General features: G+C 37.2%; 1 protein-coding gene across 1 annotated transcript in view; it reads left to right on the forward strand.

The window, feature by feature from the left end:
- The window catches only part of LOC145991769 (pickpocket protein 28-like), a 129,878-nt gene extending 112,050 nt beyond the window's left edge, over nucleotides 1-17,828 (forward strand). Inside the window, exons 6-8 of the mRNA XM_083127819.1 lie at nucleotides 16,854-16,945; nucleotides 17,122-17,464; nucleotides 17,774-17,828. Coding sequence (XP_082983945.1) covers nucleotides 16,854-16,945; nucleotides 17,122-17,464; nucleotides 17,774-17,828 — 490 coding nt within the window. The remainder of the gene's footprint in view (nucleotides 1-16,853; nucleotides 16,946-17,121; nucleotides 17,465-17,773) is intronic.
- The last annotated feature ends 687 nt before the right edge of the window (nucleotides 17,829-18,515 follow it).

Consider the following 18,515-nt stretch of genomic DNA (forward strand, 5'->3'; position numbering starts at 1 on the left):
TATTAATTAGTACTATGCAATAATTGCATTATATTATGTTATAAAAGACGGTGGTTTCAGACGCTAGACAGAATACTGTCTCAGAATTTCGACTCCGCTCTGATGCCAGACAGAGAGAAAGAATTAATATTCCGCGCAGGTAGACGAGAAAGGATTTTCGGGAAGTGTGGTGATGCCAGACAGAGAGATTGAATTAATATTCCGCTCAGGTATCAAGAATGAAGCCTCTGTTAATGTAGGTCAAGGCGAAAGGGTTTGCTGACGAGACGGGTTGTTGTTGTTGTGATGGGAGAAATATACAACAAGTCATTTTGGAGAAAATAAATTGGTTAGAGAAACGAACCGCTTCGATTTCAGGTGGAAAAAGAAAATGTATCACGGGGTGATTGTGTCCCTTGAAAAAGACAAGAGATTGTAAAATGCTAATTTTAAAAGTCTCCCGCTAAGCGGAAACTCCCTCTCTGTGTGGGTGTGGAGGGGCGATACGGACTTTAAAATAGTAATCGCCAAACCAGGTAGAGAATTTGGACGAAAAAGGATTTTAAGTTAAAGGGACATGAGTGGAAGGTGATATAATTCAAGGCGGGTGGACGTAAGAAATTTATCTAATGGAAAGAGAGGCTGTGGGTTTTAAATTTGGACTCGTAGAGTTAACGAGGCAGCGTGAATTTAAAGGGAATGTTAGTTTCCAGTATGGAAAATAGGGGCGGCCCGAATTTTGGGGTATTTAAACTTGGGAATCCGAATTTGTCCTCAGATTTCTACTTTTTTCTATTGAGTTTGTTGGTGTGTTTGTTTTCTGAGTTTTTCTTCACCATGATGATCCATATTGTAAGTATTGCATTTTTTTATCTAAGTACAAGTGTTATACGAGAATGGAATTTGACTAGTGTTTTATCCGAAATACAAACTAATTTGTCAAGTTCTATCTCGGTTGTGTTTTTTTTGTTTTAGCGGCAAAGTGTTTAGCGTGGCGAGACGGAATAAAAGTGAATTGTAGTAACACTCGCGATTAATGTATTTGAGATTTGTGCAAGATCCCTAACAAGGATCGAACCTAGGACCGTTTGCACCAACAATATTAGCTTTTTTTTTTGTTACTCTACATATAACTATAAACCTTTTATTTTTTAAAAGAAATAAAACGCACAAGTCTACTACATACAAGTTTATTGTTCTAAAACTAATCTACTACAAAATAAATACAGAGTCAAATTAATTTTACAAATTATTTATACATAGCGTTTACACAACGCTTTACAGTTTTTATAAGTCATTTTGTACACATGTTGTAATACATAGCGTTTACACAACGCTTTACAGTTTTTTATAAGTCATTTTGTACACATGTTGTAATACATAGCGTTCACACAACACTTTTCATTTTCTCAATCATTTTGTTATGTACCAGCACATGTAAACCATATTCAAATGACAGTGTTAGTTTTATAGAAAGTTTTTTCTCTGGACTGTCAACCTTGACACGCCAGAAGTTTTTCATTTTTCTCACACCAAGTTTATGTTTTGAACATGTAGGGTTGGGATAATATTCTACTATTGCTTGTGCAATAGAGAAAATAAGACACTGGTCTTCGATGCAGTATTCACTGCAGGCACACTGTAAATTAATTAAAGGCACTTGAGAATTTTGTCCATACAATTCTGTCATTTCTTTTTAAGTTTGTTCCAAACAATGACAGAAAATAGGTTAGGGGTAACTCACGGCACATATAATGTAAAAACATAATACAATAAATTCCACATATGGATGAGTTCGGGTTTTGAACCACCGTTTCACTGATGCACCATGAAATACAGTTCTTTTTTATAAATTTTAGTACATTTGCACTAGGAGGCTGACCAAAACTATCAAAGTACATGGCCTCCTTATCACTGTTTATAAACAAACTTGTCCAGTGTATTCCTGGTCCAGATTCATTGTCGGTGTTAATAATCAATGCAGCAGGCAATTGCACACTTTTTGGCAATGTGTTATTAGCAAAAACACCTCGAAAAATAAAAGACAGACATTTGTCTGATTGAACAGTTTTTTCAATTTCAATGTTATTCATTGTTCACTATCCGAAAATTCACTATTTTTGGAACAGCAACCTTGGTCGGATAAGTAATGCACACTTGAAGCCTTGTTGTAAAACGAAGCTAATGAAGAATATCCACTGTCTGATGTTTTGGTGTTCTGTTTAGGTGCAGTCCTTGTGGCTTCTCCTATAATATGCTGTTGAAGCATGAAGCTACGGAGATAAGATGCGTATAAATGTGCGTCTCTAAGAGCACATTTGATTGTCCTTAATCTGTGATAATTGCGACAGCAATTTTGTGCAGGGAAGGCTAACAGTGACGCTTTAGGGCATCCTAGGTCCTCGAGGTTAACCACAGTGCGGTGAAGTACTTTAATCAGAAACTTGCATTTATCAGCTCCAAAAGAATAAATAACTGATGCGTTTTCGGTGTACTGGGAAAGTACAGAAAACAATTTCGAATAGCAAAGTTCACCGATAGGCCATTCGAGAGAATGCTTGTTTTGTGTTTGCCACATATTTTTGTTTTTTGCTCCAATATCTAAAGTATCCCATTCGTAAGGTGGTAGAAATATCCATGATTGCATACTATCTGAGTCTGCATCGACTATAGCTAGTTCTTTAGGAATAAAGTTGCCAGAATTGTCTCGGAATCCTTGAAAATCAACGACAGCCCTCATATTGTGATCCGTACTCCTTCCTGGCTGGTACTCAACTGATTATTATTTTGTATTATCTGGGAAAACACCTCTGTGTCTGTCTATTTGGATCAGAGAATCGAACTCTCCATAAATAATGCATGTGACCGCCGTAGGCAACGGCGCAGAGAATGACAGTTTAGCACTTACACTCCCATCACGTAATATGTCCCAAGTAGAGTCAATTTCCATTGTGGGTGAAAGAATAAAGGGATACAAAGCAAATCCATTATCAAAATCTTCTCGGGAGAGACTATTTCCTGTATCCTGGTAATGTATTCCCGTTCCAGAGAATAAATTGTAATATGCTTGGATAATATTTTTGTCTGTGAAGCTGGGGCAGAGAGGTTGGTTTGGAATGGTTCTAGTTCCAACTTGGAGTTGAATTTTATTCAATCCGAAATGATGGAAATTAAAGGGGTTTTTATGTATTTGACCATTGAAAGCTGAATTTTCAACAAAACCTAATATTACACGTTTAGGAACAGTACCTAAAAATATATTATCTAGATTATAAGAAGTAATATTTTGAGGGATAGTTATTGATTTTACTTCCACGCGTGTAATTGGGTATTTAGCTGTAGTAGTTTCAAGAGCATTTGCATGAGCAAGACCTATTTCTGGAGATACAGTAACTCTTTTTACATAAAGAGAAATGTCCTGTATTTCTACACGATAAGAAGAATTCTCGGCGGCCATCAATGAAAATGCATCGTTTGTTCTATGTAATTTAATTCTCATGGACACATTGTTCAAGAGAAGACGAGGTTGGCACATAAAATCAGAATACAGTCGCCCATACATGTCGAATGACCGACTTTGCGCGGCAAGACTCATTCGTTTTTCAATTCCTTTATTTTCAGTTAGATTTTCTAATTTCCCAGGCGTATCGCGATACCAGAGAGCAGCAGTGAGATGAGATTTTTTAGCCTCATTAGAATAGTTGAGTAATGTTTCAATGTATGCCCTGTAAGCGTAACACCCTGCAGAGGACGAAATCAATTTGTCATTTAACGAAACGTCGACCTGACTGAATGCTGTATGTAGAAAATTGTTTCCGGGGGCAACCAGGTTATCGGCAGCTAAGGCCGTACCATCTGGTTTAGTTATTTTACATTTTAGGTACAGATAAATGTGTGCTGGATCAATGTATTCCCCACTGTCTCCAGTAATGGCAAACTCGACTGGACTTTTACTAGTTAAAGATGAAATGGGACGATACTCCACTAAACAAGAATTTTCAATGCTAGTTTGAGTTAATGGCAGAGAAAACAAATCCAATTCTGTATTTGTGCATTCCGATGAGTTACAGTTTACTAACGACATGGTAGTTAATTAGCGAATATATCTCTGTGTACCCTTCGCCTCTTTTTGCGTGACTGGCAGGTAATAAATGGAGGTTCGAATTTTATAGTTTTAGCCTTTCTTTTTTGTCTGCCTTTACCTGAAAGATTCTGAGAAATTTTTCTCTCGCCTTTTTCACGAAGAGCTTCTCCCGCCTGATTTACACGATCTCTGAAAGATTGTTTGAGAGGCCTGTTTTGTAGAACATCCCCAACAAATTCCATTCCCGATTGTAATGCTTGATGGCCAATTGCTTTAGCACCCTGTTTTAATAAAGGGGCCGCAAAACGAAACAAGCTTTTAAATATTGAACCGAGGGCTCCGTGGCCTTTTTGATAAGGAGGACCGGAAAAATAAGGTAAACCTGTTCCCGCCTGGTTGAGATAATAATCTCGATATAACTGACGTCTATCGTATCTCATTGCCGCTTGAAATGTAGTTTAACACTCAGATCTCCGAAGGCAAATGAGAGTTTACGACCTGTGTTGTCTCTTAAAACTATTTCTATTGTATCAAATAAATATTTCGATACAGGCATATAATGAACGGGGTTAAATATTATAGATTGTGACCGGCCATAAGGGACCGAAGAAAATGTAAACATTCTTAAAAGAGGTGCCTTTGTATCTCCTACAAACTGGTAACTGAGTACATTAGTGTATACTAAAACCTGCTGGGGATAACCAATATTTAGGTTGGTCTGTTTCGAACTATGCTGTTGTTTAACAAGATTTCTATTTGGTTCGAATCCTAACTGCAGAGCCAAAATATCAGAGAGGTTCAGTGTAGATAATTGTGCATTGTATTTTCCCTCAACAATATTGCTGGACGGGTTATAACCGAATCGAAATAGCCCTTCTCCAATATGATCTTGATTTAAAACTTGTAAAACAGACTCCACACTTGAATAATATCCAGGGGGAACGATTGTTTTACCGCTCTGTTTACTTGACTGATCCGAGTCTTGGTTATAATAAGTCCACATAATTTCATTTTGTCCTTTTTGAATATTAAACAGACTGTTTGTGAAATGAATTTCAGACAGACCCACTAACCAGCCTCCAGACTCGAGCTTAACAGCATTAGAAAGTTTAGTTAAAAAATGAGAAGGTGTATTAGCCGGAAAAATATTTTTGGATGCATTTGAAACCAAAGTTACATAGTAATCATTATCACTGCCTTCAGAAATCATTATTCCACTTTTTTAAAATGTAATGTAACGCTTGACGCTCCAAACTCAAATGGAAGCAAAGTTCCATGCTCTGTTTTTAATATAATTTCAATTGTTTCAAAGTAACGCTTCTCTACTTTTAGATACTGCCTGGGCTCAAATATATAACTTTTTATTGCTCCATATTCATAATCAACCACACTAACCTTTCGTATTACGGGACCTATATTTGCTTGATATTTGACAATATCTGTGCATATGTTGATTTCACGGGGAATATGATAATCTAAATTACAAGGATAAATAGAACTTGATCTTGCCGTACCTGGACCAATAACCGAATGTAAAGATATTTCTGACTTAGGAGTATCCAACGAAAAACCAAACACTGGAGCTAATTGTGGAGATATATACAATTTCATAATTTCATCTTCCTCTAGCGTTGTTTGTGTATACATACTATGCGTGGACAAAGTATAGCCAAATCGGACATGTTGAGCAAGCAGTTTTCTTTTTGAAGGGGGAATATTGTTTAATAATAATTGAATATTGGAGTAGTAACCTTTAGGAACTATACTTTCACTATAAAAAATCTGGTCCTTTTTTTTTCGGTTTAAATTGATATGAAATGCTATTTGTATCGGAAACAATATTATAAAAACTCCAAGTTAAATGAAGCTCTGTGGCCGCCACCACCCATTGTTCATTTAATTCTATTGATTCCCTCAGCTTAGTACGGTAATGTGCTATTTTATTATCAGGAAACAAGTTCAAGTTTACATTGGAAGGTAATGTAACGTAGAATTCGTCCAGCGGCATAATGGCAACTAACCTAAACACGCGTAATATCTGATTTATGTACATAACTTGCACATGCGAGGGGGTAGTTTTTCCATTTTACTAGAACAAAGTCTCCCTTTCGTTTTAGAATTTTCTCGATAGTAAATGGCTTGTCTGGATCAAGTGTAATTTTTTGTAATTCTGGTTCATAGAAAATGCCTTTGACAGGATCGTTACTCCAGTCTTTTATACGATATGTAGGGGGATCAGTACTCATACGATCGCTAATTATAAAAATTTCCTCTGTCCAACTAGGTAGATATCCTTTCTAGAATTTCATTTTGGCTTTACTTATCCTTACGTAGTTACCGATATTAAATTTAAATTTGATATTATTGGTTTTTTGACTTGTATTGTTTCTAGACTGAGACCAAACCTGCAGCGCATTATTTTCGCTCACCTCAACAGGAGCCATTTTTATAGAACGGTGATACGAGTGATTATATGATTTTACTACAAGGGGGAGAATATCTACATAACGATACGTATTATTGGCTGAGAAGTGTTTATACAATTTTGATTTTAAAGTACGAATAAATCGTTCCACTACTGCTGCCTTTAGTTCTGAATAAACGCTATAATGAATAATATTGTACTTGTCAAACACTTTTTTCACTTGAGCGTTATAAAACTCTTTTCCTTGATCTGTCTGGCAGTAAACAGGAGGATATTCTAACATGTTTATAATTTTAGTGATTGCTTTTGCCATAATTTCACCCGTTTTGCTTTTCACTGGTATACAGAACGCTTGCCTTGAAAACACGTCAATTGCACAAAGTATATAGCACATATTTGGCGATATTCTGCATATCTGCCAAATCCATTTGCATAAGTTCCAGGGGAAAAGTGGTTTCGTAACGTTTACGTGGGAATTTTTTTCTAACTGGAACATGTAAAGTATATGCATCTTGTTTTGATAGCCATTCAGAAATATTCTTTCGTGATTGCGTAGAATGTTTGGATAATTTTTCAGTATTGGAAAATGAAGTCGGTAGTTCATGTGTATAATACAATGTTTTAAGATCCATACTTTATATATCTTCCCATATAAACTCAGCTTTCCTATTTTTTGAAGGGGTTGGGGGCGTGCGTGTAACTATATATTCTTTGGGTATGTTTAGAGAATGAAGGATAGATTGGAACTGATCTCTCCCGACAGGATCTCTACTTTTCTTACGGGGGCGAACAGAATCATTTATCAGATCTATGATATTTAAACCCTGAATTCTTTTTCCATTTATGTACACTGTTCCATATGCGTCCCAATTTATATATTGAGAAGAGAATAGTCTTTTAAGTAAAAGTTCTGTTTTCTTCTGAACAGTTTTCGGTACTGAAGCAAGAATTTCTTCCCTGAGAGTAACACTAGGAGGGGGGTCGTCTTGTTGCACTGGTTCACTTATTTGTGGCAGCTTATTTTCTTCTTCGATCAATGGTAGGTGTGTGGGAATAGGCTTAGTAAAATTAACAAATTGTCGAAGTGCCTGTTGGTAAAGTTTCCATTTTTCACTTTCCCCTATATCTTCACGTGCTAATATTGTACGAATATTAGAATCTAATCTTGATTCGTGTCTCTGAGCTTTCTCAACGGAGGCATGCATATTAGTGGCAAAGTCCTCGGGAACAAGAATCATTTTTCTCACGCTCATTGTGAAAACAATGCACTACCTAACGCTGATATAATCGGACCGATTAAAAATGGCAAAAAGCCGGCGCCTTTTTGAATTAATATTTTCTTTTTATTTTTGAGCGAAGTGCCCTTCGCCGCTAGTTTACGCAAACTGGCCTTATACTTTTGAAGCTTAGTTTTTTGTACCCCTGAAAGCGGAATATTACCGCGTACTGTATTGGCTGCACATTGTCCTAGTACACGAACTAGTCCTGGTGTTGCTCGTTGCAAAAGGCGTTTCCGTTGAATAGGTTTTAATTTACACAATAATTTAAGTGCCGGAGCATGTTCTTTTAGTTGTGATGTCATTCTGACGTTCGCACAAGAAATGGTTTGTTGACATGCTTTCCAGTGGCATAAATAGCCATTTGTTCATCTGGGAAAATATGTGCCCTCATACGTAAAATTTCAGGTGTATTTTGTGTTAAATCGAACATTAAATAACTGTGTGGTGTTTCAGTTGCATCTTGAAAAGCTTCCAAAACACTTTTACTATTGTCAGGTTTGAATTGTCGTGCTAAATGGTATATTTGGTGTTTGTCACGTGGATTTTTGAATATCACAAGATAGTGTGAGTTGAGGCTTATGTCTCTCATTTTAGCACCTTTGTGAAATAAATTTTGTACTATAAAAATAACACTTATATTTTTGTGATGAGAATATTTTGTAAATATATCTGCGACTGCTGAATCTTTGCTGCTTTCATTCATTAGATCATCAATGACTATTAATCCAGGAGTTTCAATATCCATATTTGCTACATCAGGGATTCCTTCAATAAACTGAATATTTGTATTTTGGCTTAATTTTAATCTGGGAGGAACCGCACCATACGCCCATATTACTGTTTTTGGAACTTGTGTAAACATTTTATGTTTATAAAATAGAAGCTTATCCACAAAAGTGGTTTTTCCACTTTGTGAGGGCCACAAACCATCATTGCAAACGGGTGTGTAAAACGCAGTTCCATGTTGAACAACACACGTTCTCTGCTTGAAGCGCAGACACACAATGGCCCAAATATATACCGCAAATTAATTTTATCTTTTCTTTTCAGGATGAAATAAAAAGGGAATGTTCTGTGTGCTGGGAGGTGGGATTTAGGGGCAAAAAGGCCCTCGTGGACCACGTGCGTGCTGTTCACCACCTACGCCTGGTGTCCCCTCCCTCGTCGCGCCAAAGGCGGCGAAGAACATCTGACAGATGCGGTTTCTGCGCCAGACGGCGCGTCAACGGGGAGTGCCCATGGATATCCCGTCAAATTTAGATTTTGCAGACAATCTTGGGGCTTTAAGAAACAATAAAAAATAAAAATAAAAAAACACTCGTTTTTTATTTAGATTCCATATGGAACCGTCTCAAAATTTTCAATTTTTCTACGTTTCGTGTGGACTGCTTGGTGTGTTTTCTGCTCAGATTCAGAAACAATTTCAAAATTGGCTTTTCGTTTAATTTTACGTGGGTTCTCAACAACTCGCTTTTCAATTTCCCCTTTGACCAGTTGCTTAAAATAATCAAAATTAATCTGGAGTCGTGTTCTGTAATTCATGGTAATGCCCCTTACTTTAATAACATGTTTCTCATCCTGAGGATCATGTTTGTTCACCATTTTATATGCATAGTTTTTGGGACCTCCACCCAAAAAGCATGTAATTTGGTAGGGCTCTTTAATCTCATCCGTCATTTCACCAAGAAATGAGCCTGTAGGAATAAGTTTTTCATGTTCTCTTTCTACATAGAACACAGAGTCCGTATCCACGTAGTGAATACTTTCCTTGACTTTGTCCATAAAAGAATATAAATGCATTCTTCCATAAGCAGTAATAAACGCAGAGACAAGTACATTTGAAAGTACTAACGGTTCATTTTTGCTTTCCAGATCAATATAATTCACTAATAAACAAGATTCGGAAATAGGGACAACATTACTGATTTCATACTGTGGATTAAACACTATATCATGGAATTTCTGTTCTGTATTTACAAAAATAGACTTAGTTTTTAAAGGATTTTGCGCGAATTTCCCAAAGATTGAATTCAGCAGAATTTTGGAAATAAAACGAAGCCCTGGGTTAAGTGCAATTTCATCTTTTACAAGTTGAATTCCCTCACGATCGAAATAATCTTGAATATACTTGTCTTTGTCATTTTCTGAACTGCAGCCGGAAGGATATCCTGAAGACTGTTGTTTCAGTCTAAGAAATGTGTCTACATAGTCTTTGAATACATTATCATTCTGATCAGCCGAAGGAAAATCCCAAATTTCATATATTTTGAGTATTTTGTACCCTTTTTTTACAGCTAGTTTCAGTTCTTCCGATAGCCAGGTGCCATGTAAGTATCTTTCTTTATCTGCGTGTGTACATTGTTCTTGATTCTCGCTTTGTGCACAAGTTCTGCATAAAGCAAACATTAATTTGTTATTGCATGACATGCCCAGTACTGGTAAATATAAATCTTTAGGGGGGAGAATATCACATTTTACAACCCCAAACACATTATCCAAGGTAGGAAACTCTGAAGTGTAAATCACTGGTTTCCCTTTAGGCATTTTTCTTTGCTTCATCATTGCAGGGTAAAGGGAAACTACATCTAGCAGTTTCATGCTCGTATTTTCATTCTCTTGTTTTTCATAAACTGCCCTGAAAAGTTCAGTGCGTCCCCCATTAAAAGCTTCTTTTGGGATAAGTGGGTTATTCAGGGAATAACAATTCTCAGCAATAAATTTGCGTAATTCTGGATCTTTTTTAATTTCCTCATTGAATTCACATTCCCATTTTTCTACAACCTTGTACCCCATTTGCTCTAATATTTCTTTACGGGTAACAGTACGTTCGTACCTATGGTCTAGGGTCTCGCCAGTCTCGTTAAGAGGCTTATCTCTGTTGTCAGGAAGACAAATCGGGCAAGCATGGTAGTAGCAGCCTTGGAAACTATAAACAGTTTTACTTTCTTCATGGAGCCCGTCCAACTTATAACGACCTATTTTAGCCTCCCCGAGATTACCTGCGTGTCTTAGAGTGATCTTTTCAGTATTTTCTACCCACTTTAACCATTTTAATGCAATTAGAGACTGTTGGTCTTGTTCCCGAAATCCAAATGGGGGAACTTTAATAAGAGTGTTTTCTTTAAGATATTTACTTCTAAATATCAAAGACGCTAACGACGCAAGAGTCGCGCAGCGAACAAAGCACTATATTCCAGTCAGATCTTCGATCAGATTAGAGAATTTAATACATGCAGCCGCAAGAATTTCCACATCTTTAATACAGTATTCGCGCAACTCTTTTTGAAAATCAAAAATTTTCCCTGCTTGGACAGTTTCCTCGTGCCATTTTAGCATCTCTTCTCTTTCTTTGTGGGACTTGGAATCTATGTCATAATATTGAATATCAGGGAATGGACCTACATAATTCTGATTTGCAGGGGTTGAAAACCAATACGGAAAATCGCCTTTCTGCAAATCTTCCGCTAGTCCCAGACTTGCTGGCAAGTCTTTCAATTTCATGAGCATGAAATTCAACGAGTCCCTGAAAACTATTTTCTTGGTAATAGACATCTCTATTATTTTCCTGCCCTGCATAATTACGGAGGGGGTAATATTCTGTTTAGTAATCAGATAATTTAAAACAAAATGTGAATCGTATCGTCCTGCATTATGTGCAATACACACAATTTTATCAAACCCTTCCCTTGGAGTTTGAATATATTGCATAAATTCTTGAATATTGGGGAAAATATAGACACGGGGACCGCACGTCTCGCAGAAATCTGCATCAGTGTCTTTACAGACATGACAGGCTTGCTTAGCAACAGCCAAATTAACTTCGTGTTTCTGGTCATTTTCTCTTTCTACCAGCATACACTCGAAATCATAGAAAATATAAAGAAACTTTGCACTTGGTTCGGGTTTTACAGGGTGAATATAGCATTTGTGTGCTGGCTCAACAAAAGCATTACAGCTTTTAGAAAAGAATTCATCGCATTTGTGAGGTGTTTTGCGATTTCTTTTGTTCACTACTTTGTAACAAACGTTGCATTGGTGTATAGTTTGACAAACACTTGATTTCCGCCCTTCGGTGCGCAAATGATTTTCATAACATTCCGGGGACAAAAATCTCCTGTTACATGCAGTGCATTTTCTGGGGATAGTGTTAGTGGATTCATTGCCATCATGAGTGTATTCACATAATGAACAATACCTAGTGCATTCAGTATGTTGATACTTGTGGGCGAACCCGACTTGGCATTTGGGGCAGTAATAATTTTTCACAAGAAGTGTGGGGACAGAATTAACTATATCAAAATGTTGATCGTGATACAGTAAATTAATCTGTTTAGGGGCGAACGGTGTTGACCGGATAACTTCATACTCCCTTTCCCCCTCTTTCATTGAAAACACTACAATTTGGTACTCTGGTCCCAATTGGTTTTGAAATTTAACAATGTCCTCTACAGTGCATCCATTGGATGGATCAACGCGTGCTTCATGGCATAACCGCATAGCGGCTTCTTTCAATTTATTATCAGATCTTTGAAAGGATTTGATTTTCTTAGTATTCTTGTCAATTTTGGCTTGGGCAAATGCAATAGCGCGTGGCAAGCACAAATTGTCATCGTTAGTTAGAACAGTGATAGCCCGCTGTCTCTGGTTAGCATTGTTTATTGATAGTAAAGGGGCGTACTTTCTGTACAGAGGGTACTTTTTCTTCCCTCTACCGCGCTTGGGTTCGACAATATGAGCCATGCATTTGATGGAGTTATCTACAAAAAAAGATTCATTGCTGTTCAGCACTTTGGTCACATAGTGCTGAATAATTTTGGGATTTAATGCCGAAAGTGGGCGCCAAGGGATATAAATATCCTTATTGGTTTCATTGCCGAAAATAATCAAACCAACCTGACTGTCCGGTGCCACATCAAAAAAAATCTTTTTCATCAAAAATTGAAACATAGACCCAACCAAATATTCAGGGTCCCCCACAACCTGATTAGGTATTTCAATGGATACCTCCCGTCCTAGCATTCCAAACCGTCTAAAATATCTTTCTCTTTCATCCACAATTGAAAACTGATTTGCCCCCACCCCTAATTGACACATTGCTGTTTGCACTGTCTCGCAGAAAAAAGTCGGATCACATGAAGGAATATCGTCGTGGAAAATAACTCTGTCACACATATCATAGTATGCATTAACGAGTTCTAGTGGGGAAGTATACTTTCCAGAATGAAAATTACATATAATTTCGTTCGAAGTACTCACCGCAGTGTGGTTAGCCTCGTTTGTGGAGCTTGAAGACGCCATTTTTCACTAACAGATCCTTCCACTCACACGCACCCAGACAATAGAATCACCTGTAAAAAAATAGAAAAACAGTTGTAGTACTAGTTCACATTACGCATATTTGTTTCTTGCTTCGGTTCATTATTTGAATTACATATTATTTAAAACACAATACATATATATAACAATTCACTTACCTTAATTATAGCTTCTTTTGAGTTCTTTGTGTTCAAATCTCAGACAATAATCACAAGTTGATATCTTTTCTGACACAATGGTTCAGAAATTCTTCTCAAACTAACATCTTCTCGCATTTACGCGTTTTTTTATACTTCATAAACAAAACTGACGCCTTCTCTGATTGGTTGAAATAAAACCGACGCGTTTTCTAATTGGTTGAAATATAAACCGACGCTTTCTTTGTTCTTGCGTTCTAGTTCACCTTGAACTCCTTCCCATCATCCTTTGTTCTAGTGTTCTCGGTAACCTTGGCATACTTTGACAGAAACATGTCGTAGCATGCAAGCGACGCTCAGTTTCAGAGATTTGACCCTTGCTGCGCATTCTCAGACTTTCTTTGTTGTCTGGCTCAATCCCTCCCCTGCCCTACAATATTGCATAGCTTTCTCCTGTTCTTGCGTACTGGTTAACCTTGGAAAAACCGGTTCTGAAAATCTACCGACGCATTCTCTGATTGGTCAATCAGATTCCTTCTTTGTCCTGACGTTGTGACGTCATTTGACCTTGAACGCACACTCCCCAAAATTCCTTTCTCCTCTACCTGCGCGGAATATTAATTCATTCTCTCTGTCTGGCATCACCGCCGAGTCGAGAATCGGAGACAGTATTCTGTCTAGCGTCTGAGACCACCGTCTTTTATAACATAATAACATACATTATTACATAGTACTAATTAATAACATTACATATCGTGGGTTCGAGTACCGGGACCGTCCCCAATCGTAATTGGACCTGTACCTACAGCCATTACCACCGTTCATAGCGGTTCATAAACCATAGAAAACTTATTTTCAATATTATAAACATTAATTATTATAGTTTCATACATTACATACTTTGCAGTAATGAATATAAAACCATATGCATAGCGTTTAGTACCTCTAATTACCTTCTATATACATATTTTTCATAAAATAAATAATTATATATTCATAAAAAGTTATAAACATGCAAATACATAAATGTAAAGTATTCTAAGTACATGCAAATAAATTCTAAGTACGTGCAAATTAATTAAAACACGTGCAAATTAGTTATAAGTACGTGCAAATGAATTGCGAATATTAAATAGCAACTGTCCTTATCGTATTCCGATACTACTGACGTTAGCGTAGCCTGTTGATATGTCATAGTAGACGGTTTTAATTGAGGTTGCTTCTTATTTTTGATATATTGCCAGAATTGTTTTGAATCATTACGAATTTCATTTTGCACATTGTTTACATAGTTTTTGTAGGCTAAGTTTATTAACTTCTTAGATTATCTTCGTAACTTAATAAACCATTCATTATGATAATTAGAAATATGTCTTTTAGGCCTATGTAATTCCTTGTGTTTAAATATTCTTATTATTTCAACATTAAATCAACAAGGATACGAGTTTGTTTTATGAATTCTTTTCTTTGGAACATGTTTTTTAAGTATATCGTAAAAGGTCTGATAAAACTTATCAACAGCATTATTTGGGTGTTTACATTGAAGCAATTCTTCCCAACTACCACCAGCAAGATCTTGATACAACTTCAAAAAGTTAGCTTGCTTAAAGTTAAAACCCATAGCTGAATATAATTTATTTCGAGAGCACTTAAAATTAAAAGGTAAATTAAATATAAGAGGAGGCTGGTGTCCGTCAACTGGTAGGAGCGGAAACGTACTTTTTAAAACATTAATACGGTCTTTAACATTGCTTAACACTAGATCCAAAATTTTATTGTTATAATTTTTTATGCCATTGATACTACTTAAATCCAATAAATTCATAAAATCATTAAGTGCATTTGCGATATTTCCACACCGCGTAAGATCAGTATGTGAATCCAATATTGTTGGGATATTAAAATCTCCAATAATAAATATATTACCATTATAAGATATATACACCTCTTCTAACAAAGAATATAGGTTTAAATATTTATCCAATTTAGTATCAGGAGGAATATACAATGATATAAATAAATAACTTTTGACGTCACCACATATACGCAAAAATACAATTTCTATACAATCAACTGACATCTCAATACATTTTACACAAATAGTTTCTCTGACGGCGACCAACACACCTCCCCCTCTACTTCTTTTTCGATCTCTTCTAAATATCTGATACCTATTTTCTAATAGTTCTGAATTTCGACCATCACTTGCCAAACAAGATTTCGTAAGAACAATGATATCATAATCAGTTGCTAAGACACCCAAGTACAACTAAGTTAATTTGGTATTCATGACCCTTACATTTTGATAATAGCATAATAAGTTATTGTTCTCTATTGGCGACATTGCAAATTAGGGCATGCACATCATCCACACTGTTTAAAATGTACACCTGGGCGTCATTAGGGGTCTTTCTAAGCTTAATAGTCCCCGTCATGTCAATCCAAACATAAGCAAAGTTCTTATCTTAAGTTCTTATTCACATCGTGTATTCTCTCAAGACACATAATACCACAAACAATTACACCTTTTGTGTCAGATGCAGACTTAGAATAAATGTCGGACTATAATAGGGAATAAATGTCGTACTATAATAGGGAGTGTATAGTCCGAATATCGTCATATGAGGACTTCTCATGCTCATCTCACCAAAAGAGGCAGTTGAGCTGTTTGTTTTACTCTACTTCTGTATGGTATTGTGCAAAATATACAATGCAGACATTTATCGCTTTTGCACATGGGGCATCTATAAGGATCAGTCAGTGAAAAGCAAGCCACCTCGCATATCTCGACGTGCAGATGCCGCGGCTCCACGAAACTCCTGCTACTGGGAAGTTTATTCCGTTGTCGCCCGGTAGATGGCAGTCGCGTCGCAGGCTTGTGTCAAGCAGTGCGAGTGTGAGCCGTGTGAAGTTCAGGAATATCAACGAGCCCTGTAAGAAAGAGCAGCAAGCAGTCGTGCGTTTCATGGTGGCGGAAGGCGCTAGTACACGAGACATTCACCGTCGAATGATGGCAGTGTGTGGGGAACATCCTTTATCTCTGTCGCGGGTGAAGGAGTGGAGTCGAAGGTTCCTTCGCGAAGGAAGAAAGTCACTGTAGGACGATCCACGACCTGGACCATATGTCGCTGTCGCAAATGATGACCTACCTCATCCAACGTGTGAATGACATCATTCAACAGTATCGACGGCGTACAGTGGAGCGCACGACTGCTCATTGCTCTTCCTTACTGGCCTCCACGATATGCCGGACGGCAAGTTCTTGCACGTCTGCACTTCACACGGCTCACACTCGCACTGCTTCACAAAAGCCTGCGACGCGACTGCCATCTCCCGGGCGACAACGGAACACCCTTCCAGTGGCAGGAGTTTCGTGGAACTGCAGCATCTACACGTCGAGACATACGAAGTGGCCTATTTTCCACTGACTGACCCTTATACTTTGAGGCACACGTTCGGGTATATGTATAAACTATGGTATATGCATGCGTGTTTCTAGTAACCGCTCGAAGATGTAAAAAAATGTAAATTGTTTTGATTTTAAAGATATTCCTAATAATACTTGACTCTTGTTAAAAGGAAAGCACTTGTCCAAACAAAAGAAATGATAAAGTAAATATAATTAATTACAGATACCATACGCCTCTCATAGCGTATCATATGGGAGAATTTCCGAGAACCAGATTCAAAAGGGACATCATGTTCGGCGATTTAGAAATGTTAGGTAAGGAAATAAACTTCTTCTCCTAATAAAATTTTAAATCTTTCTGAATACGAAGGAATTATTTTTATGATTTGAAAATGTATTGCTCATTCAAGTGTTCATAAATTAGAGCTAGTTTGTATTATGTATCTTCATTATTCTACCTGCTCTTAATTGTATGTTGAATGTGTTTTCAGTGTCATTTGGTGGGATTGGATGCCTGTTCTTCGGTGGTAGTTTACTCTCTGTTGTCGAGGTGGTGTACCTCGCCATTCTTCACTTCTTTCGGTCTACGATGAGGACATACAGAAGCGAGCCTAAGCTATCCACTGTAAAAAAGCTATCAAGACGAGAAAACATTTTGGGGAGATTGAGGCAAATGCAGAAGCTGAATGATGTTGAGGCTAGAAATGAATTTGCACCATTGAGGATGAGGAGAATGCCCAGGAGAGATGCATTCGTCCAGAGAGTTAAATATCCGCGGTCCTTGGATGACGCGAGGTTTCGAAGGAGAATTCATGGGTTTCATGAAGATGCAAGGTACGTTGCACATATTTTAAGTAACATAGACTGTTTCTTATCACCGCCCGACGTTAGTATAGATTGTAGCTAGTACACATATACCCCCCACGTGTACGGACGACTGTATAGTATCTTGAGGATGAGTAAGTGTTGCGGGTAATTTTCAACAATGCATCACCATTTCATGTAAAGTAACGTTGAAGTAGATGGTGGTATGCGGGAGGTTGGGGTGCAGCAGTCTTCCTACAAAATAGGTATTGATGACAACTTCATCGCTGATATTTAGATGAGGCAGACTGTTCAATGCTCTGTAATGTTTCCTTGTAGGCTAGAACTTAAAATCATCTTGGGAAGTCTCCAAATTGTTTGCATAATTTACTAGTTGCTGTAGCTTCAGCTTCTTATCCGTGGTTATGTCGTGTTATGTGTTCACCTTGAATTCTATGCATGTGGATCATAGCTACCTGCGTCTCATAAAATGTATCCCAAATAGTAGTCAAATAAAATGCTGTGGCGTTTTCAGTTTTACCTTTCACATTATACTAAATATATACTAAGATTTCTCTGAATTGTACCACATGAACTTAACTTTAAATACATATTTAAAATGTTCTAGACCATCAACTTTGGGGGGCTGAGACAGCTAAACCATCAACATTGGGGGAGCTATGACCAGAGACAGCAAGACACATGACATATTACTATATACTAAGTATATAATTATGAGTATTGTTAACATTTTTACTAAAAAGAGTTTCAAAAGACGATGTGCATGAACTACGGGAGTGGATGGGACGTTCGGGCTACAAACGGTTCTCACATGACATTCAGAACGAGATCATTGATATATGAGGGAGATTTGGTTTGCGCTCCGTGGTAGCCGATATTAAAATCCGGGAATATTTTGCTACATATTATGATTCACGAAACTTGTGACATATCCGTGAACAATTGACATTCTGCATTCGAACTGTGAATGAAAATGTTGATATTTTTGAGGAATTCATTATATCAAACGTACTAATAGAAAGCTTCCTAATTCTATCCGAGAAAAGTATTGAAGACAAGA

This window comes from Lepisma saccharinum, chromosome 8 (assembly GCF_977018435.1).
Source record: "Lepisma saccharinum chromosome 8, izLepSacc3.1, whole genome shotgun sequence".
NCBI classification, from domain to species: domain Eukaryota; kingdom Metazoa; phylum Arthropoda; class Insecta; order Zygentoma; family Lepismatidae; genus Lepisma; species Lepisma saccharinum.